Source organism: Cavenderia fasciculata (assembly GCF_000203815.1).
Source record: "Cavenderia fasciculata unplaced genomic scaffold Scf_EUAJFUG02HR96I-5, whole genome shotgun sequence".
In the NCBI taxonomy this organism is placed as follows: domain Eukaryota; phylum Evosea; class Eumycetozoa; order Acytosteliales; family Cavenderiaceae; genus Cavenderia; species Cavenderia fasciculata.
Window position 1 is genome coordinate 1785653 of NW_004457624.1, and position 21833 is coordinate 1807485.

The window sequence follows — 21833 nt, forward strand, 5'->3', positions numbered from 1 at the left end:
ACAACGACGTCGTTTCTATCCTTCCTTTCCTACCCCATTCATGGATACATGTTGTTGAGGGTATCATTTTTTTTTAAACCCTAACCCTTAATTAATTTCAAAATAACCGAAACACACAAACACACATTTTAAAATGCTGCAGTGTTTGTTTGTTTGGGTTGATTGGTTGGATGGACTGATTGTTTGGGTTATTTTGAAATTAATTAAGGGTCGAGCAGCCACACGTATATGATTGCACATGTGTATGTACATACACAGTCGATCTTTTCTCAAATTAGAGTCTTGGTTAGAACTCCCTTTGTGTCTGTTTGCTAATATAGCATAGAATATAGTTGCCCACGCTAGGTAGGTTAATTAAATAGCCGATAGCAAGCTATCACGACAACAACCAATCCGTTATTTGATTGGATAAAATAGGATGTTTGAGTGGTTTTTAGAACAAACTTAACACTTTGGATGGATGGATGGATGATTGGATGATTGACATCAATGATATAATACTCCTACTACTTCTATCACTTCTACTACGGATGCATCTATCTATCTATCGTGGTTTAACAATCATCAATCAGATCTGGTTGATGATCTTTTTAGTCATTGGAGGTTATCCTTTGCAAGTTCAAGAGTGTCATGCTGCACATATGTAACATGTTTAAATTTAAACCAAACAGTAGTGTAGCTGACTATACTGTTGCCGTCAACTACTCTTTTAAATTTGTAAATCTACATGCCAGAGTTGGAATCAGGTTACCTCTTATTTTGGAATCGATTACACCCTTTATCAACCAACACTAGTTCCAAGTCTAAGACTTGATTTGTCAACCACCTGGTTCAAACCCATGTATTAACTGAAAAAGACTCTAAAGAGTGATCATCATCATATCAACAAAGAAACAAACAATCATCTCCAAAACATATAAATACTCGTTGTTTTAGTTCATTTACAATCATCAAATACAAATACAAACTTTATAAACAAAACAATTAAATCTAATTAATTTTATCTTTTAACTCTTTAACCTTTTAATCTTAAAAAAATGACTATCCTTGGTATGGATGGAACAATAATAATAATAATAATAATAATAATAATAATAATAATAATAATTAAATCCAGTGGAACTTTTAATATTAATATTTTCCTTTTTCCTTTTTTCTTTTCCATTTTCTTTTTCTTTTTTAGCTGCTATTTCATCCCTCGGTTCTGCCAAGACCTCATCAATTTCCAAGTCATCATTCTCTGGTGCTGGAGCACTCCAAACCCAAGGTGGTAACTCTGTAGCTTGTGGTGGATGTGGACATGGTGGCAATTTACTTGGTGGAGTTATAGGCACTGTTGGTGGTGTAGTTGGACTCGTAGGTGGCATTGTAGGAGGTGTTGTTGGTGGTCTCTTGGGTGGTGGTCGTGGTGGTTGTGGATGTCATTAAATTGTTATCTACTCTACTCTAACCAAATTTGGAAAGATATACATCTTATCTTCCATACTCCCTCTCTCCCTCATAATCCAATCAATGTAACCTAAAACCAAAGTGTTCGAATATCTATTATAATAACCATTTTAAAATAAATAATTACCCCCAACTAGTTGAAAAAATATCTTTCTTTCTTTATGTCTATCTATCTTTTGATCAGATCCAAATTTGGATATTTAATTAATTGTATATTTAATTTTTGAAAAAAAAAAACAAAAAAAAACGAAAGAAACGAGTCGATTTTAAATTTCATTTCTATTTCTTTTAATTTATTCTTTTATTGATAGATAACTTATTTAAAGAAAGGAGAAAGGAATGAAGAGACAAGGAGATACACCAACAACAAAGAATGATCAAGTTGTAAAAAAGAAAAAGACAACTGGTAAACCACAACCATTGACCAAATTGTCTAGATCAAGAGAGCCAATTGCTCCACCACCCAAACCAACACAGATCGTACCAACAAAGGCTATCCCAGTTGGTAGCATACACTTTAACGACATTGGTACAACCTTGACAGCACAACAAGATCATCGTGCTGAATCGGCTAGTGTCATGCAATGGATGTTGGGAGGCAAGTTAATGTTGGACGAGTTTTATGACGACTACTTTGGTTTGCAACACTATATTGTCAAGCGTAACGATCCAAACTACTACAAAAACTTTTTCACCAAGGATTCAATCGACAAGATGCTCAAGAGCAACAACCTCAAGTTTACCGAAAACATTGATATCACCAACTATGTCGACAATGAACGTCAAACACTCAACCCCGACGGAAAGGCATACCCAGCCGTCGTATGGAAGCATGTCCGTGATGGATGCTCTCTTCGTCTCCTCAACCCACAAACATTCAACATGAACGTATGGAAGGTTCTCTCATGTCTCCAAACCTACTTTCAGTGTGGTATGGGTGCCAACATCTACCTCACTCCAGCTGGTGCTCAAGGTTTTGCTCCTCACTATGATGACGTTGATGTATTCATCCTCCAACTTGAAGGAAAGAAAGTTTGGAGATTATATGAACCACGTTCAGAACAAGAAAGATTACCAAAGAAATCAAGTGGTAAAGAAATTAAAAAAGAAAAAAAAAAAAGAGTAAAGTACTAACTTTGTGTATTTTTTTGTTTTTGTTTTTTTTCTAGAAAACTTTGAACAAGATGAAATTGGAGAACCAATAATAGAAGTTACATTGGAAGCTGGTGATATGATGTATTTCCCACGTGGTATTATTCATCAAGCTTACAGTCCAAAGGATGTACATTCATTACATATTACCATCTCGACACAGATGAATAACACTTGGGGTGACTTGTTTGGCAAGGTTATCACTAGAGCATTGGATATTGCCAATGAGGAAGCCGTTGAATTCCGTCAAGGTCTTCCACGTGACTATACCGATTATCTAGGTGTCATCAATTCAGACAAGGTCGGTGATGAACGTAGAAAGGAATTGTTGGATCATGCCAGTATGTTGTGGGAAAAGTTGGGCAACTATCTACCAGTAGACATTGGTGCCGATTTGATGGCTGTCAAATACCTCCATGACTCTCTTCCACCATTCCTCTCTACACAAGAAAAGAAACATACTATTGAAGATGACAGTGCTGCCGCCTCACTCAAGCTTACTCAACGTGTTCGTCTACTCAGAAAGGATGCAGTCAGACTTGCCATTGAAGAGGTTGCAGTCGTATACCACACCATGGACAACACTAGAGTCTATCATCAAGTTGGCGAAGAGCCAGGTGTCATTGAATTTACACTCGACTGTGCCGACGCCATCGAACACCTCATTTCATCCTATCCACGTTACGTCAACATCACAGATCTTCCAGGTACAGATGCTCAAAAACTTGATATTGTTAATGCTTTTTATGAAAAGGGTTTATTAATGATTGAAAAATAAATAATTAAATACATACAAATATAAATATAAATATACATACAAAATACAAATATAAATATACATACAAAATACAAATATTATTATCCTAGACAAACACACAAATTTAGCGATCGATAACAACATAAGAGGTAAGAAATATTCCCATTATTACAAAGTTATCGATCGCTAAATTTGTGGTTAGGAGGAAATCATCCATGAGTACTTTATATTGCTTTGAATTCTTGTTTTGGGTTGTGACCATCACCTTTTATTTCTTTTATCTCCTGTATGATATAGCCAACCCATGTAGCTAATACGGCTTTTTCCTCCTCTGTTCCATCCACCATTTTGTGGTTATACTTTAGTCGATACCCTTACTGGCCAATTATTGTACTTTGCAATATCTAGTTGCTCTGCATTGTTGTTTTCTATCATGTAGCATGCCTGTTAACTTCTTGATGGATTTGTTGATTGAACGAGAGTTGAATGTTTCTGAGACCTATTAATAAAGATGAATTGATAAAAAGCTTTTCCCTCCTCAAAATTTTTTTTTTTTTTTAGAGGTACAAAGAGAAATAATTGAAAAGGATTGCAACCCACCACCAATAGTCACCACACACAAGGAATGATTCCTTTACAACAAACAATGAATCGTAAGATGTTGGGGGTATGTTAATAAGTATAATGTATTTCAAACAAGGTAGAGAAATAATAACTAAGCTTTATAAAACTACAACTTTTATATTTATTTATCTATATCTATAATTCAAAAGAGAGGAAGGAAGGAATTAGAAGAAAGATTATTGATAGGTTATTATTATTATTATAAATGATACATTCATAATCAAATGACATTTGAAACTTTATCATCTTTGAAAAGTAGCAATGGTATTGGTAATAGTAATGGAAATGGGAATGTTAAATCATCTTCATTATTTTCTTTAGCGTTATCACCATCTTCTTTATTATCTTCAAAAGATCATTATCAAGCTTCATCTCAACAAAAGGTATATATATATATCTAAACTATTAAAATGGTTGTTGGTTCTATTTATTATTTATTAAATGACCATTTACTTTTTTATAGGAATGTAAATGGTTAATGAAACAATGGATGCTTTTTGTTGGATTAGTATTACCTTTGACTATTTGGTTGGCAGCATCTGTTTTATCAACTTGGCCAAGCTACAACAACAACAACAATGACAATGAAAAGACTCGAATCATTGTTTATATTTATCAATCGATGTGGTCGATTGTATTATTTATGTTATTATCATCTATCAACTTTACATTTTGGGATAAATTCAAAATTGAATATTCATTAATATTTGATATTGATCAAAGACATTTCTCAAACAATGGAGCTAGTTATCATCAAAGAATTATTCCTACTTCTCCTCCTCCTCCTCCCATATCCAATATTCAACAACAACAACAACAACAAATATTACAGACCAACAACAATTTAAATGAAAACAACAAAGAATCATCTTTACCAAATTTCCATTCAATAACAATTAATTTAGTAAAACCTCCAGCTTCAACTCCACAACAAAGTATTTCGAAACAATTATTTAAAGCTTCAATGATACTTTTTACAATATTACTTTCAAGTTTACTATTCCTTTTATACAGACCATCATCAACAATATCATTCTTTTCAATGAAACAATACGAAACCACAACATCAACAGACAATAATATTACAATTCCATTAGTATTTTGGATTATATTTATGATTGTTTTGGTAGTACCATTAAATATATTTAATCATGAACTAAGACAACATTTTATCAAAAGTTTTGTTGGTTTATTTAAATCTATTCATCGTCCTGTTTCATTTACCTCGTTTTGGATTGCTGATCAATTAACAAGTTTACCAATTGTATTAAAAGATATTGTTTTTATTTTAATTTATATTTTAACATTTTTTAGTAAGTATAGAAAAAAAGAGAATAACAAAACGAAACAAACCTTAATTATTAATATTATTATTCTTTTTTTTAGATTTAGAAATTAGTACAAATTGTTTTTATTATATATCACCAATTATTTTAGGAATACCAAATATCATTAGAATTACTCAATGTTTTAGAGTTTATCATGATACTGGTAAAAAAGCACAATTATTAAATGCATTCAAGTATTTTATATCATTATTGGTTTTAACATTTTCAATCCTTGATAATTTATTTAAACGTATGTAGTATAAGTATACATATATATATATATATTTTTTTAACAATTAAATTAATTCATTTTTTTTTTCAGAAACAAAATTAGAATGGACAATATTTAAAAGTTATTGGTTCTTTTTTGCTGTTACAAGTACATTATTTTCATATTATTGGGATATTGTAAAAGATTGGGGATTCATGACACAAAAAGGAAAATTATTAAGAAATGATTTATATTTTGGTTATAAAAATGTAAGACACAAAGAAATATAAATGAAAATATGATTAATATTAATATTTTATATTTCTAGTTTTATATATTTTCAATGATAACAAATTTAATAATGAGATTTGGTTGGATTGTAACTATTAATCCAGAGGCATTTGGTATTTATAATCCAAATATGGATATTATTTCAATATTTTTGGTTTCAATTGAAATTGTTAGAAGAACACAATGGAATCTATTTAGATTGGAACATGAATGGTCAATGAATATTGACCAATATGAATTATAAAAAAAAAATACAACCTATAAACTACACAATTTATTTAATTTTAATCTACTTCTTCTAATAATAATTCACCTTTTGTCTTTAAACAATCTAGATAGGTTAATTGTTCAGTTAATCTATCATGTCTTAATTCATAATCTATAGCAAATAGTGATGGGTTATCAACCAACCAATACAAAGATTGATTTAATAATGTTTCTACTGTAATCATGGTTGGTTGATCTATTTCTTCTTGTGAAACCTTTGATTCTAAGACTTCTCTACCACGATATACTAGCTTTTTTAACATGTTTTTTGCATTGTTGCAATTTTCCAAATCTCTATCATTGTATAGTTCTGCTTGAGTGATTAGATTTTCAAGCATTGGTATATCGATTTTAAATTTATCGATATTTGTAATAAATTCATCTGGATAATCAACTACTACAGGATCCATAATTTCTCCTTGATTGTAACATTTAAGTGTTGTACGTGGTGGTGACCATTTTTCAGTATCCGATTCTGATGGACTGATATAGGTAAAATCGTGATAATCAATAGAATCAACCCAAACTTTTAATTGATAATCGATTCCAATTTGAAACTTTACATTGATGGTTGTTTCTCCTTTTGATTTTGTTTCATCCAATTTGATATAATTCAAAGATCCAATATAAAAATTATCTTTTACCAAACTTCTTTGACCATAATAAATGTTTAAATTGAAATAGGGCGTGTTGTTGGTGTCCATGACAATCTGAGCCGATCTACTACTTGGGATAAAAGAGTTTCTAGGAATGACTTGAATCATTGATCCATCGTTTGCTTCGTAGCCAACGCCAAGTGATGTATAGTCGGAAAATCCCACCCATTGTTGAGGTTGAGCAAGACTATGCATCATGATGGATACTCCACCATAACTTGGCATAACCGATGGATCACCATAGGACTTGGTGTCTACACCCAAAAGAGAGGCTTGGGGGAATGAACCTTTCAACATTGTACGGATACATGGCATATTGGTCATACCTCCACCTGCCACGATATACGAAATCTTTGTATTATAATTTATATTCTTATTGTCTAGGTTTTTGATTTGCCATTGATCAACAATTGATTCGATAAATTCTCGATGTTCACGTACAATGTTTCTTGTCAAATCTTCAAATTTGGCTCTTGACATGGTCAGTTGTAAATCCAATACCTCTTCTTTACCAGACTTGCAATCCAGTACCAATAAACAATCCAACTCTCTCTCTGAATTGAGCATAGTAGATAGAGACTCTTTAAGATATTTACAAGCTCTAAATAGTCTCTTTTTCCTGAGGACCTTTTTACCTTGCAACATTGGATGATTTAGACAAAAGTAATCTACCAAAGCTTGGGTAAATCTTTTTCCACCACCAATCGGTTTGTTTTGATGATCCTCTAACATTTCATAGATACCTTCATCGTAGAGGAATAGTGTCACCGATGTATAAGATTCTCCAGCATTGTAACCAACAATACAAATAATCTCTGAACTATTTCTTTTGTGGTAGAGGTGTGGATAACAAGTCATTGTCATTTCATTTCTTACAAATAAAGACGATTGTTGAAACGTAGGAGATTCTGCCAAACACTCTTTAACTACTCGTCTCTGTCCATCACCAAAGTAATGAGGAACTGCAAAACAAACAGTCATCACCCTCTTGTTACCAGTAAATAGGTTCACCATTTCTGCCAAATGATCAACGACCAATTGCAATAAATCAGCAATCTCTTTGTACTGATCCACTCCATACCATCTAATCTTTATCTTGCCATCTACCAATCTAGACAATAATGATTCATTATTTTCATTCATTTCTAATTGTCGATCACCTTTTGCATTGTCAAATAAATAGTCTAATATTTCTTTCCATCCATTTAAATTGATAATATCGTATTGATCATCTGGTGATTCTCTATAACAAAGATATGAAGCTTCCTCTCCTACAATGACTGTATTATCAGTTTTTGAAAATGCAATGATTAAAGGTATCGTAGTATTTCCATATTGATTTGGTATTATATGAATACTTGATTCTGTATAACCAAGTGCCACAGCACAATTGGTTGATCCAACTTGTATTCCTACTGAAAGTTGATTTGTTGTTGGTTGTGATGTTATTATCATAAAGTAAAGAAATAACTAATCTGATTGAAAATAGAAAAGAAAGAATGATTTGGAAAGATGATCAAGAATATGAAATTTATATTGAAATTTACTCATATTTATTGAAATTTGGGTGATCAGTTGAAGAGATCTAACTGAAAACTAAGTTTGTAAATATTTAGAAATTGGTAGAGAGAGGGAAAGTTGAATGAAGAGTGGAACAGATAGAGGATGGTAAGAGGTAGATAGAAAAAAAATAAAGTAGAGAAAGATATATACTAGTATTTAATTTTGATTTTTTTGATTTGAACAAATCTAACAAACGAGGATAAAATCTACTCGTCAGCTAGTATAGTTCTTATTGTGAGTTTATTATTATTTTACAACATATATAAATTAATTTGAGTTATAGTTAAAATGCTTAGAAACACTTTCTGTGGACGATGGATGGACCAGACTCGTCGTATTCCTCCTTGGAGATCCACATTTGTTGGAAAGTGGAGAGGGAGGCAAGGATGGAACCACCGATCCAGACAGAGTACTTACGCTCTGGTGGGGCGATGATCTTGATCTTCATGGTTGATGGAGCAAGGGCAGTGAGTTCCTTGTTCATACGGTCAGCAATACCTGGGAACATGGTAGTTCCACCAGAGAGGACGACGTTACCGTAGAGATCCTTACGGATATCAACATCACACTTCATGATCGAGTTGTAGGTGGTTTCGTGGATACCAGCAGATTCCATACCGAGGAATGATGGTTGGAAGAGGGCTTCTGGGCAACGGAAACGTTCGTTACCGATGGTAATGACTTGACCGTCTGGTAATTCGTATGACTTTTCGAGTTGTGAAGAGGTGGCAGCAGTTTGCATTTCAGATTCGAAATCAAGAGCAACGTAGGCGAGCTTTTCCTTGATATCACGGACGATTTCACGTTCGGCAGTGGTGGTGAAAGAGTAACCACGTTCGGTGAGGATCTTCATCAAGTAGTCAGTAAGATCACGACCAGCGAGATCGAGACGGAGGATAGCATGTGGGAGAGCATAACCTTCATAGATTGGAACAGTGTGGGAGACACCATCACCAGAGTCCATGACAATACCGGTGGTACGACCAGAGGCATAGAGTGACAATACAGCTTGAATGGCAACGTACATGGCTGGGGTGTTGAAGGTTTCGAACATGATTTGAGTCATCTTTTCACGGTTGGCCTTTGGGTTGAGTGGGGCTTCAGTGAGGAGAACTGGGTGTTCCTCTGGAGCAACACGGAGTTCATTGTAGAAGGTATGATGCCAGATCTTCTCCATATCATCCCAGTTGGTAACGATACCGTGTTCAATTGGGTACTTCAAGGTGAGGATACCTCTCTTGGATTGGGCTTCATCACCAACGTATGAATCCTTTTGACCCATACCGACCATGACACCAGTGTGTCTTGGACGACCGACGATGGATGGGAAGACAGCACGTGGTGCATCATCACCAGCAAAACCGGCCTTGCACATACCAGAACCGTTATCGATAACTAAAGCCTAAGTAGAAAGTAAGAAAGAAAATGATGATTAGCATGGTTTGATAGGAGAATCTCTTGATTATATTTATGAGTTTACATACTTGAACGTCGTCAGACATGATTGTATTATATATATATTATTTGTTGAATAAACTGAATTGAATGAATGTAAAGTGCATCCTTTTATTGCTGTCTCTCTCTGCAGATCTTTATCCACCCCTGTAAATTTACAACAAATTTTTTTACAGGTGGCTTGGGTTAGAGGTTTCACTGAAAAGCAATGGAATTGAATACAAAATTTAATTTGTGCGATAAAACAGCCAACTCAAATCAGAGGGTGGATGAGTTTTGAAGAATCTTTGAAAACAGAAGGAATTATTGACTCTGATTGAAAATGGGAACTGGGATGAGCTAAATCGAGGGATAATGGTGGAATATAGTAGAAGGTTAATTTAATGATTGTTGGTGATTACTTGAATGTGATGAGAGATATGGTATCATTATGGTTGTGAGGTACCTTGATAGTAAATAAAGATCTTAGGTTAGGACCTATTATATAGCCCACTCTTTCATAGGTTTTGATCTAAATCTCAATTTCTTTTAAAGACTATTCCAAAAAATATTATCTTTTAGATTATTCATTAAATAGTAATGATAATAGAATAAAAGGATGGTTATCTACAAAATAAATATTTATTATATTATTTTAAATGTTTTTTTATTTTATTTACTTTTGTTGTTGTGTGTATTTTAAATATTAATATCGTCTAAAAGAAATATTTGTTGGTTGTTTCGGTTGGAGCGATTGGAACACCAAAACTAGTGACTGGTTGAGATTCAACAAGATTGAATTTGATATTCTTTCCTTTACCCTTACGCATAGAGACAGTACCAATTGGTTTGGCGGTACGATATGAAATTTCCTTTCGTAACTTTGGAACAACAACATCGTCCCATAGATCTTCGCAACAATCATCTACCACATCACGTAGGAATTGATTTTTACTCTTGTTGACAATATGTGTAATTTCAATACAAAGTGATATAATATGTCCAACATTTTGATATATCTTTGGTTTTTTGTCAATTTCCATCGTCATTCCATTACTATCAATATTATTAATTTTTTCTTTTTCTTCTTGTTCTTTTTTACTATCTACATTTTCTTTTTGAGTTTCTTGATTAATATTATTATTACTATCATTATCATTATTATTATTATTATTATTACTATTATCATTATTATTACTATTATTATTGTTACAATTATTATCTTCATCCATCTTTGTTGTAACATCGACCGTTGATGATGATGATGATGATGATGAGAGGTGTGAAAGTGAATTTAATATAGAATCTCCTTCGAAATCGTTGGAAACAAAGTCGGTCAAAGAAAGCTTGGATGCGTCGAGTGATGAAAGATCATCGTCTAGAGTGGTATTAATGGACGAACCAGATCCCGCAAGACCATTACCAACGGAATTGTTTGATGAGACCAAATCACTAACTGCTACACTCATTGTTGATGGTGATTCTGCAACTATTTTGTCAGTTGAGATGGTGGTAGTGGTGGTAGTTGTGGTAGTAGAGGTAGAGGTAGAAGAGGATGGTGTTGGGATGGCAGGAGAAGTAGCACCAGAAGCAGGTGGTGAGCTAGTTGTACTACTAGAATTGCTACTAGTATTTGGAGTACTATCACTTTCCTTGCTACTCTTGCTCTTTCTCTTTTTCTTGTCAGATGATGATGAGGAAGAGGAAGAGCCGTTTGCTTTTTCTTTTTCCTTTTCCTTTGCTGCCTCTTTGGATGCCTTTTTGGCACGACGTTCCTCTCTTCTCTTTCTTCTATCTTCCTTTTCCTTTCTTTTATCTTCTTTTTCCTTTTTCTTTTGATCCTTTTCTGAATCTCCCTCTGCACCATCCTTTTCTTTCTTTTTACTAGATGATGAGGAAGAAGAAGAAGAACTACTTTTCTTTTCCTTTTCCTTTTCTTTTTCCTTTTCTTTACTACTCTTCTTTTTATCTTCTTTTGTTGTTGTTGTTTCAACTATAGTTGGAGTCGGAGTTGTAGCTATAGTTGGAGTTGGGACTACAACAGTTGAATTTGATGATAAAGACAAATCAGAACCTGAACTTGATGATAAATCAGATCCATTACTTGAAGTATCAGAACCAGTACTTGAAGTCAAGTCTTCTTCTTTTGGAGAGACGGCTGCTGCTGCTGCTGCTACTGCAGTTGGATTATTAAATACCGACATTAAAGATTGTAAACTTGATTTATCTTCAGATATATCCTCTGCAAATGATACCTTTCTTCTCAATTTTGGTTTCTTTGAATCGTCTTCCAAATTTGTAGAATTTGTAATCTTTAAACTATTATTTCCATTTAATGTTGATACTGCTGGTGTTGTAGTTGTTGTTGTAGTTGAGGATATAGTAGGAGATTGAACTTGAAGATAGGCAGGTTTAATATGTTGATCATTTAATATATCAACGACACGAGTGACAAAAGAGCAATCCTTTAAGAGATGATACATAAATTCCTCATCGTCTGAACCCATACTACGTTGAATAAGAGGGGTGAGGATAGACTCTACTGTACAGTGAATAATGTTGTTTGATTCGTATTCAAAAAACATGTTTACACATTTCTTTACAATGCCAGTTTCCCAAAGTGTCTTGTCCAATTTTTGAACGTTTGCCTTGACCAAGATATTGATCAAATGCAAACATCTCAATCTAACAATACCAAGTGATTTTGTATAGTCTTCAATCTCCATTACTTCGTTGATTGCTTGGATTGGTGTCATTTCTCGTTCGTCTACCAATTGGACAATTGGACGGAACAATAAATTAACCACTGGTGGCAGTTCTTGTTCTTTTGGTTCTTTTTCCTTTTCTTTTTCTTTATCTTTTCCTCCTGGTGGTGCTGGTTGTTGTTGAGCATTTGAGAAATCAACCAATGTTGATAATAGGTTGAGGATTGAAACCGATGGAGTGTATGAAAAGTTGTTGGCCAAAATAACACGGAATACATTCTTGAGTACACAGTTGGAGAATGATTGACCGAGGAAATGATGTGCAATCTTGGATCTTGGGTATTTACGAACAATCTCGGTGATGAGACGGTTGATATTATCCATCTCCAACTCTAATGAATCACTCTGAGAGTCTGGATTAAGTATCTCGTTTAGACGTAAAATAAGGTATGGTGTAAGATCATTTGTCCAACTTGCTTTTTCCTTGTTTGAATTGGTTGATGATGACGAAGAAGACGAAGAGGATGAGGAGGATGATGAAAAGATAGAGAAAAAGGAAGGAGAACTACCAGTTCCACCACCACCAATTTGTATCATTTCAAGTTCGGTCATTTTAATGAGCAAGTCAATCATTTCGGATGAATAGAGATGTTGAACTAGTCCTTGCAAGATAGTATCTTTGTTTTCATTGACATAGTTCATAGTCTCTGGACGCTTTGTCAAATAGGTAACGAGGAGTTCGATAAAGACATGTAGATTCGATGTGGGGAGGGGAGCGGGACTATCGAGCAGTGTAAAGAGCATGTCGAGGATAAACGAGTTGGAGGGGTCGGCTACGATCTTGAAAATGGCGCTGATGGCACCTTTGAGGATCTCGTAGGCACCTGTCATGCGAGCATACATGTTTTTGAGCTCGACCGACGCCGTTCCAGCAATCAGCTGTGGACGTCCGGCATAGACGGCGTGACCAATGTTGACGTCTACGGCCACCTGCATCAACGTGTAGATGGTCTCGGGTTGCACGAGGTAATCAGACAATGCACGGAATCCCGTCGAGATGAGGTCGATAATATCGTCCTTTAGCTCGTCGGTAAAGAGCATGCCGACAATCGACGCACCCGTATTGACTTGAACCTGGTTGTTGGCGGGATCGACCGATGCCAATATATTCTCAACTGCTTGACGCGACTGGATACGACGCATCTTAATGGACAACACCGAATCAATATGCGAGTCGACATCGGATCCGCTGCTGTCGTCTTCTAGCTCCTTGGCAATCTTTTTCTTGGCTTCTTCAACCTCTTTTTGGCGACGTTTCTTTTCTTCGTCTTCTTCTTTACGTTTGCGATCACGTTCTTCTTGTTGTTTGCGACGACGATCCTCTTCCTCTTTGGCACGGTCGTCTTCCTCCTTGCGCTTTCTCTCACGTTCCTCTCTACGTGCTTTTCTCTCATCCTCTGCCTTTTTAATGTAGTCTTCCAACTCTTTCTTTTGCTTTTCTTCACGTTCGGCACGTTCCTTTGCACGCAACTCCTTTCGCGATGCTCTTTCATCTTCTTTCTTTTTTCGTTCCTCTTCTATCTTTTGCTCCTCTTCTTCCTCTCTCTTTCTTCGTTCCTCTCTTAATCTACGTCTTTCTTTTAATCTATCGTCATCGTCCATCTTTATGAAAATATATTAAACTTTTTCAAAAAGTTTAATAAAACTCTAACTTCTTCTTCTTCTCTGTTATATATATATATATATGTAAATGTATATTGTTTAAAATATACTATATATATATATGATAAACAAACAAAATTAATATGTTGTTGCTTTCAATTTCAATTATCAACCAAACACATATCATATTATGTGTATATTCCCATCGTGTTGGGTTGATTGTTTGTTGTTTGATTGATTGATCTTTACCTTTTTTTGTTTAGTAGACAATGAATGGGTATGATGATGATGATAATAAATAATAATAAATAATAAATATAATCTAATCTAATTAATCATCAAATATCTTGTATATATTCCTTGTTGCAGCTGCTGCTTCTAATAATAAATAATTGTTGTTGTTGTTGTTGTGGGGGGGATGCAAGTGTATCTGTCTCTCTCTATTCTCTCTACAGTTAACAATTGAATGAATGAAAAAGATTATTAGTTTCAAAAGCACTCTAATTATAATAATCATCTCAATGATTTGCTGCTGATGTTTTTTTCTTTACTTACCCCTCAGTCTAAATATAAATATACAAACTCTATCTATCTTTATATATCACTGTTGTTGAATATATCGTCGTGTATATGAGATGAGAGAAAGAGCTCTTCTTCTTCTTCTTTTGTATAGATTTTGGTTGGTTATGATAATAATAAACAAAAAGAGAGCTGGTTACTCTTCCTTGTTGTTGGTTGACTTTGCCTCGATGAGAATGAGGCAGAAAAAAAAAAAAAAAAAAAAAAAAAAAAACAGCTTTATTTCAAAAAGACGGTTGATCAGAACCATGGTTTATGTAGTCTGTACTATACTCCTCGTCTAATCAGATTGGCAAAGAATAGTCTCTCTCTCTCTATTTATATTTACACATCATATCTCGCACAAAGATTTCTTCTTGGAGGATAGTGGATTTGACTCAAGTCAAACAACAAGTACTTGATACCAAAAATGAAATTTACTCTACTTTGCCTTTTGTGTGCATAACAGATATTTATTATTACTCTGTTTTGATCAACCCAGGCTTGCAGGATCGTCCGACCTCTTTCAGACGGGACATGTTATGACATGACGTACATTGATGAAAATGGAATGAATGAATGTGTCGTTCATCTAGCACCATCCATCAATCTAAAGAGGTAGGCAGGGCAGCAGCAGAGGCAAGCTCTCACCCAATTGAGCGAATGAGAGAGGATAGAGGGTAATGATTGGCTGGGTTTGAATACACACACAAGCGTCTTGTCTTTTCATTCTTCTCTTCTCCCCCCCTCTCCTCTATTCTCTTTTTTATTGAATTTTATCTAGTTTTATTCCATTTAATTTATAATTTAATTGGGACAAATACAATTAATTCAATCTAGAACAATAATAACAACATTTACTCTACAACAATCAATCATAATAATGATAATGATATTACATTGTTATCAATCTGCACTTTAATCTCTCTCTCTCTCTATATATATATATAACAAACATTACCCTTAATTATTTCTTCTACTTGCAAAGTAATAATAATCTGAATAGATAGCTTACAGAGTGCCTGACGTCAGGTAGAGTGTTGTTGTTGTTGTTGTTGTTTGGACCAACAATACAACATGGGAGTCAATGAAAGTAAACAAAGTTCATCGTCTTTGACTACTTCATCTTCATCCTCTTTTTCACTACCCAATACACCAAGAGAACGAAACAATAGTGTATCTTCCATAAACTCTTCTTTTTCAACCAATACCACATCTAGTCAAAGACACCATCATTCCTTTTCAATCCATCCATCATCAAATACAATACCGTCCTCCACCAATCATACAAACCAATTAACAAGTAGTCATGGTAGTGGAAGTAGCCTAGAAACTGCAACAGGTGGATTTGGACATGGATTTGAATCAAATACCTCTTCAACTTCCTATGATACTACAAACTCTTCACATCACCATTTTGATAAATTGTCTCCACCTCGGTCACCAGTATCTTCTATATCTTCATCATCGTCTTCATCTATAAATAAAAGTCAAGGTGGTGAATACTATTATGGCGGTGGCGGTGGTATAATAGGTAGTAGTAGTGGTGGATCACTTGGTTCAACAATGGAGATTTCCCCTTCAACACCACGTCTTGAACCCGAAGAATTAATGTTATTTAAATTACCAATTGTAAAGATCACAGAACACAAAATATTATTGTATTATCCAACCTTATTATTAATTTATCTGTTTTGATTTAGTTATCACCTCACATTCCAATTATAAAACAAGATTCATTATTGGATAGAATAGCAAATATAGCCGATAAACATCATCGACCTACATTACCAATGATCAATGTTGATCCAGTCGAGAGGTTACTATCTAGTTATGGATCCTACCTCAAATCAACTTCACATGAACTTGGTGATAAACAGGAATCACTAAACAAAAAATTAAAAGAAATGGAATTGTTGTGTTCAAAAGGTCATCAATTGATGCTTAAACATGTTACTCTAATTAAACAAACTACAAATATTTTACCTGATAGTATGAAATATAATAACAAAAAAACAAAACAATAATACTAATATATTAATACAATTTATTTCTATATAGTTAACAAATTAAATCAAAATATAAAAGAAACTCAAATGATTATGAATAATGTATTGGATACAATAGAAAGGTTGACAAGCATTTTACCAAATCATGATGAAGAATTAATAGAATTTTCACAATCACTTCAAAAGTCACCAATTAATAGACCAAATTTTCATTTTAAAGAACCAAGTGAATCAAATGTAAAAAATATAATAATAATAATAATACAAATTGGATTAGATTACTAAATCTATTTATTTATTTTATTTATATTTTAGTCAATATTAAAAAATGTAACAAATATTATAAAATTAAAAGATAAAAATAGTGTATGGTTAGATGAGATTATACCAAATATGGATAAAGTTAGAAATACAGGAAGAGTAAAGGAATTGGCTAGAAAGGGTATAAATGATAGTATTAGAGGCATGGTTTGGCAATCTGCAATAGGCAACAAATTAAATATCACTTTGGAATTGTATAATGAATTGATTGAAAAATCTATATTTTCAACCACTCTATCAGAAGATCAACAAAATTCTTTAGATCAAGATCAAAATCAAAATAATAATAATCAACAACAACAACAACAAAACCAAGAGGTAGGGGGGGAGGAAGAAACATATATTCTACCAGAAGATGATTTAAAATCTATAAAAGAATCGATTGTTTATAGTTTTACAATGATTGAAATGGATCTACCAAGAACCTTTACATCATTGTCTTTGGTAAATCGTGAATCATCAGAGTTTAGAAAACAACTAAAAAGAGTTTTAAATGCATATGCTGTTTTTGATGGACATGGTTATGTACAGGGTATGTCATACCTAGCCAGTAGCTTTCTCCTTCATATGGATGAATTTCAAGCTTTTGTTTGTTTTGCCAATTTATTAAATAATAGATTCCTACAATCCTTATTTCAATTAAATATGAGAGAAGTAAGTAAAATATATTATAATATATTTTATAAAAAACAAAAGATAACTAACTAACTAATCATCTTTTATTTCCTTTAGGTCGATAAATATATGAAAGTATTTGATAAAATGTTTTTATATTGTTTACCAAAATTACATCAACATTTTGAAGAGATTGGATTGATTCCACATTACTATTTAATTCAATGGTGGTTGACTGTATTTTGTCAATCGTTGCCATTGTCGGTTGCAACACGTATATGGGATGCAGTGGTCATTGAAGGCAACCTCTTTTTATTTGTTGCAGCACTTGGAGTATTGTATCATTTCCGTAGACAACTGGAAGAAAACAATTTAGAGTTTTGTAAAAACTTCCTTTCCAATCTTCCTGAAAGCCTTGATCCATCTGGATTATTTAAATCAATCGAAAATATCGATATATCCTATTGCTCTCATACTCTTGCTACTATGGAGGCTGCTGCCAACCATCACGAATATGAGTTGCAATCATTAAGTCATAATAATGATGAAGGCGACGGATTAGATGAAAATAGTCATCATCATTCAAATGAAATTTATCTTGATGATGAAGAAAGAGATTATAGTATTGGAGGTGGAGGACATGGAAATATTTTTCAAAGAGATTAATAAATATATACTTTTTTTTTTTTTTTTACATTGTACAATGTTGTGTATTATAATTAAATTAATTTTGTAATAGATTATTATTATTATTATCCAAAAAAGAGTAAAATAAATATTGTAAACCCCATTGACTTTTATTCCTTTAATAAAATGAACAAAAGAAAGAAAACACTGCACTCTTGTCTCTCTTACAAAAAAAAAAAAAACTTGAACTAGTTCGCGATCACAAACAAATAATAATAATAATAAATAGTTGTACACACATATATATATATAAACTTGATAACTAGATGGAATATATAGAGACCAATAGTAGTGGTAGAAGAAGTAAAAGTAACAGTAGCAGTTAGTTTGAGAGAGAGTTATGAACGAATGAATTACAACAACAATAACAACAATAACAACAACATATCATCCTTTAACAATAACTTTAATAATAGTAATAACAATAATATAATGTCACCAGTTTCAACAACATCTTCATCATCCCTTTCTTCATCTTCTTCATCAAACAATAATCATATGATGTTGGGTGTTGGGGGAGGAGGAGTAGCACCCAATTATGAACCAGACCCATCGATATTTCAATTCCTTCAAATGACCATCCAAATGATATACAAAACGAGGTCATCAATGTACAATCAAACCTATTATAATCACAATCATGTGATACCTCCTCCTCCTCCTCTTGTAGTAGATATTCAATCTTTAATCATGTCAAGTGATAATCCTTCTTCTATCAAATTATCATTAGATGATTTAGGTCAATATGCAAACAAAGATGTAAGATGACTATTGAATAATCATCTGAATTTATATTAATTTGTTGTTCTACTTTAGATACATATTGATTATGATGAAATCAATGAAATTAATCGTGATTTATATATATGGTGTGATCATTTGGATTCTACACCATTAAAATTGGATATCTATTCATGTACTAAACAACAACAAAAAGACAATAACAATTTAGATTATAATCATTCACTTTTGGAACGTTGGATATTTACATTCAAAGCAAATCCAAATTATAATAGCAACTTGATGAAATCACCAAATGAATTGACCATTTCCGATGAATTGACAAATATAATGACACCGTTGGGAGAAATTAATTTATCATCTCCAACCAAATCAATCAACAACAACAACAACATTTCATCAAATGGCAACCATGGTTCAATAGATTCGACACCATCATCATCGGCATCTTTAAAATGTCTTTATTATTTGTTGGCATCTATGCCATTATTTCAACATCTAAAAAGTCTACCTAGACAATTGACATCTGGTCCAAAATTAAAATATGGAACATCATCTCAATTTCCTCCTCCTTTTAATTTTAATCATCAAGATTGTATGTAACAAAGACTATACTTTTAAAAAATTTAAATTATTATTTGTACTCATACTTTCTTATTTTATATAGATAGAAATTTAATTAAAATGACCTTACCAATCTTTGAAAGTCCTAAAGGTACTATTTCAATATCTGTACATTTTTCAATATCACCAAATCTTGAATACCTTGATTCAAATACTTCATCATTGATTATATATCCATCAAGATCCTATTCAGTTTTATCATGTCATTCTTTAAATAATAGTAATAATAATAATAATAATATGACAATTCCTACAAATACTACTACGACTACTATAGTAAGTCCAATGTTATCATCTCAATCATCTTTAAAAACTCCACCATTAGAATCACAAAAAATTAAAACACCTCCCAATGGATCGTCACCTCATTCAACATCGCCATCTTCAGCACCGATTTCAATTCCCAATCGAACACCAGTAGGCAAATCACCGAGTAAACAAACGGGATCCTATTCAATTAGTAAATCCCCCTTTTCACTCACTGAATCATCTCCATCTACCCCTCCTCAACTCTCACCACACCAAAGTAAATATGGTAGTCACCCTTTTTCACCAAACAGTCCATCGTCGTTTAGTTTTCGAACACTTCCTTCGCCGCCTTCCTCACCAATCCGTGTGGGACATCGGCCACTGTTTGCTTCGATTGACAATGCTGGTCAGATCTACAACTCACCCAACAGTCTGAGTGGATTCAATGGGCATGGTCTTCCCATACAGATGATCAAAAAGAGTAATAGTCAAGAATACGTTGGTAACAATAGTTTTGGAAGTACTGGTACTAGTAGTACTGGATTGGCATTTGGATCCTTTCAAGATTCAATACTCTCTGGTAACATGTCCAATACACCATCGACCGTATTTGATGGGTATCTGGCCAACCTTGGGGTGAGTGGTAAAGATTATCTACCACCACACAAAAAGATTCCATTCTCTGCCATCTTCTATCATGTCGATCATGATATACCCTATGTAGCAACCATTGACCTTGGTCCAAAGGATTTTAGGGTTCCTCAAAAAGGAATTATTCAACTCACACTTTTCAATCCTCACAACACACCAATCAAAACCTTTCTTGTAAATTTCGATTTGACCAACATGCCTCCTGAAACTAAAACATTTATTAGACAAAGAATTATTTCAACTCCAGACACTACGACTAGTAGTTCTCCAATTCAAACTAGTAATGGAAATGGTAATCAAAATTTATTAAAATATGCAATTCATTTGCGATTCACAAGTCCAAAGAGAAAGAAATACTATTTGTACAAGGATATAAGAGTAGTATTCCCTAATAGATTACCAGATGAGTTGGATAGGTTAAAGGTTGTCTATGAATACCCTCCAGATCCAACTTATTTTTCAATAAATTAGTTAAAATTTTGAACAATATATATAAAATTAACAATCAATTTTGAACACATTTATTTATGAATTGAGCTTGGACTAGTTTATTCCTTTGAACACCACATTTGTAGAACCAGATAAGAATTGGTTGGTTTGTTGTTTGATAGATGTGTACCTACCGTGAATAATCTACCACGAGGCCAGCACATCCAAAAATTTGCACCCTACGAAAAGGAACTCCAAATATCGCCTCCTATTTTGGCGATATTTAGAACTCCTCTTCGAGGGGCGCAATACGAGAAATTCTTTTCATTTTAAACGATAAAGATTCTTCTCTATGCCTTTGATTTCATGGCCTTTTCACCAAGAACCTTGACATCCATACTCTGATTGGCATAGCTATACTCGATCAGCTTCAAAGTATGCAACACCATGAGCATAGAGTAGAGCTGGACGGCAAACAGTCATAATTGGTACTGGTTTCCAAATAGGTGGCTTGCAACTTTGTTGGAGGTTCATTAAACATTGATTTAATCTCATCTTTCTTTAATCCAATTCTAATTGAATAGATATTGGTTTGTTGATTGACTTTGTACCTTTTTATTATCAAATTCCAAAGCTTGCCACTAGCAAACATAAATCCTTTGATATCTCGAAAGTTGCAGACCAATGCTTTGCAAGCGATATCCTGGTAGTGAATGGCATCTCACCTTGAGCAAAGAGTAGACCAAATCGATTTACAAATGATTTACGTCCAATTGGTCTATCTCTTGTTGGGTTGGTTGATAATGTTTTCCATAGAAAATTCTATAATTCTTGGTCCACTTTAAGAATA

At 33.5% G+C, this 21833-nt stretch overlaps 9 protein-coding genes across 9 annotated transcripts; 5 read left to right on the forward strand and 4 right to left on the reverse strand.

Moving 5' to 3' along the window:
• Positions 1-1037: 1037 nt before the first annotated feature.
• On the forward strand, positions 1038-1428 carry DFA_11702 (hssA/2C/7E family protein; the record flags this gene model as incomplete). Its single annotated transcript, XM_004350598.1, has 2 exons — positions 1038-1050; positions 1184-1428. The coding sequence occupies 2 exons, from the start codon at positions 1038-1040 to the stop codon at positions 1426-1428; spliced, it is 258 nt and encodes an 85-aa protein (XP_004350649.1).
• Positions 1429-1788: 360 nt separating this feature from the next.
• Positions 1789-3941, forward strand: jcdG (transcription factor jumonji; the record flags this gene model as incomplete). Its single annotated transcript, XM_004350599.1, has 5 exons — positions 1789-2539; positions 2619-3356; positions 3469-3507; positions 3724-3748; positions 3920-3941. The coding sequence occupies 5 exons, from the start codon at positions 1789-1791 to the stop codon at positions 3939-3941; spliced, it is 1575 nt and encodes a 524-aa protein (XP_004350650.1).
• Positions 3942-4206: 265 nt separating this feature from the next.
• On the forward strand, positions 4207-6033 carry DFA_11704 (uncharacterized protein; the record flags this gene model as incomplete). The annotated part of the gene is made up of 6 exons (XM_004350600.1): positions 4207-4365; positions 4446-5295; positions 5369-5560; positions 5633-5790; positions 5850-5925; positions 5987-6033. 6 exons carry the CDS (start codon positions 4207-4209, stop codon positions 6031-6033), a joined length of 1482 nt encoding a protein of 493 aa, XP_004350651.1.
• Positions 6034-6096: 63 nt separating this feature from the next.
• DFA_11705 (protein heat shock protein Hsp70) lies at positions 6097-8190 on the reverse strand (the record flags this gene model as incomplete). The annotated part of the gene is made up of 1 exon (XM_004350601.1): positions 6097-8190. The coding sequence occupies one exon, from the start codon at positions 8188-8190 to the stop codon at positions 6097-6099; it is 2094 nt and encodes a 697-aa protein (XP_004350652.1).
• Positions 8191-8590: 400 nt separating this feature from the next.
• On the reverse strand, positions 8591-9800 carry DFA_11706 (actin; the record flags this gene model as incomplete). The annotated part of the gene is made up of 2 exons (XM_004350602.1): positions 8591-9700; positions 9783-9800. 2 exons carry the CDS (start codon positions 9798-9800, stop codon positions 8591-8593), a joined length of 1128 nt encoding a protein of 375 aa, XP_004350653.1.
• Positions 9801-10448: 648 nt separating this feature from the next.
• On the reverse strand, positions 10449-15387 carry DFA_11707 (uncharacterized protein; the record flags this gene model as incomplete). The annotated part of the gene is made up of 2 exons (XM_004350603.1): positions 10449-14099; positions 15367-15387. 2 exons carry the CDS (start codon positions 15385-15387, stop codon positions 10449-10451), a joined length of 3672 nt encoding a protein of 1223 aa, XP_004350654.1.
• A 347-nt stretch (positions 15388-15734) lies between these two features.
• DFA_11708 (uncharacterized protein) lies at positions 15735-18268 on the forward strand (the record flags this gene model as incomplete). Its single annotated transcript, XM_004350604.1, has 5 exons — positions 15735-16289; positions 16361-16649; positions 16719-16903; positions 16982-17641; positions 17720-18268. The coding sequence occupies 5 exons, from the start codon at positions 15735-15737 to the stop codon at positions 18266-18268; spliced, it is 2238 nt and encodes a 745-aa protein (XP_004350655.1).
• A 453-nt stretch (positions 18269-18721) lies between these two features.
• On the forward strand, positions 18722-21025 carry DFA_11709 (uncharacterized protein; the record flags this gene model as incomplete). The annotated part of the gene is made up of 3 exons (XM_004350605.1): positions 18722-19048; positions 19106-19625; positions 19698-21025. The coding sequence occupies 3 exons, from the start codon at positions 18722-18724 to the stop codon at positions 21023-21025; spliced, it is 2175 nt and encodes a 724-aa protein (XP_004350656.1).
• A 372-nt stretch (positions 21026-21397) lies between these two features.
• DFA_11710 (uncharacterized protein) lies at positions 21398-21538 on the reverse strand (the record flags this gene model as incomplete). Its single annotated transcript, XM_004350606.1, has 1 exon — positions 21398-21538. The coding sequence occupies one exon, from the start codon at positions 21536-21538 to the stop codon at positions 21398-21400; it is 141 nt and encodes a 46-aa protein (XP_004350657.1).
• Between the last annotated feature and the right edge of the window lie 295 nt (positions 21539-21833).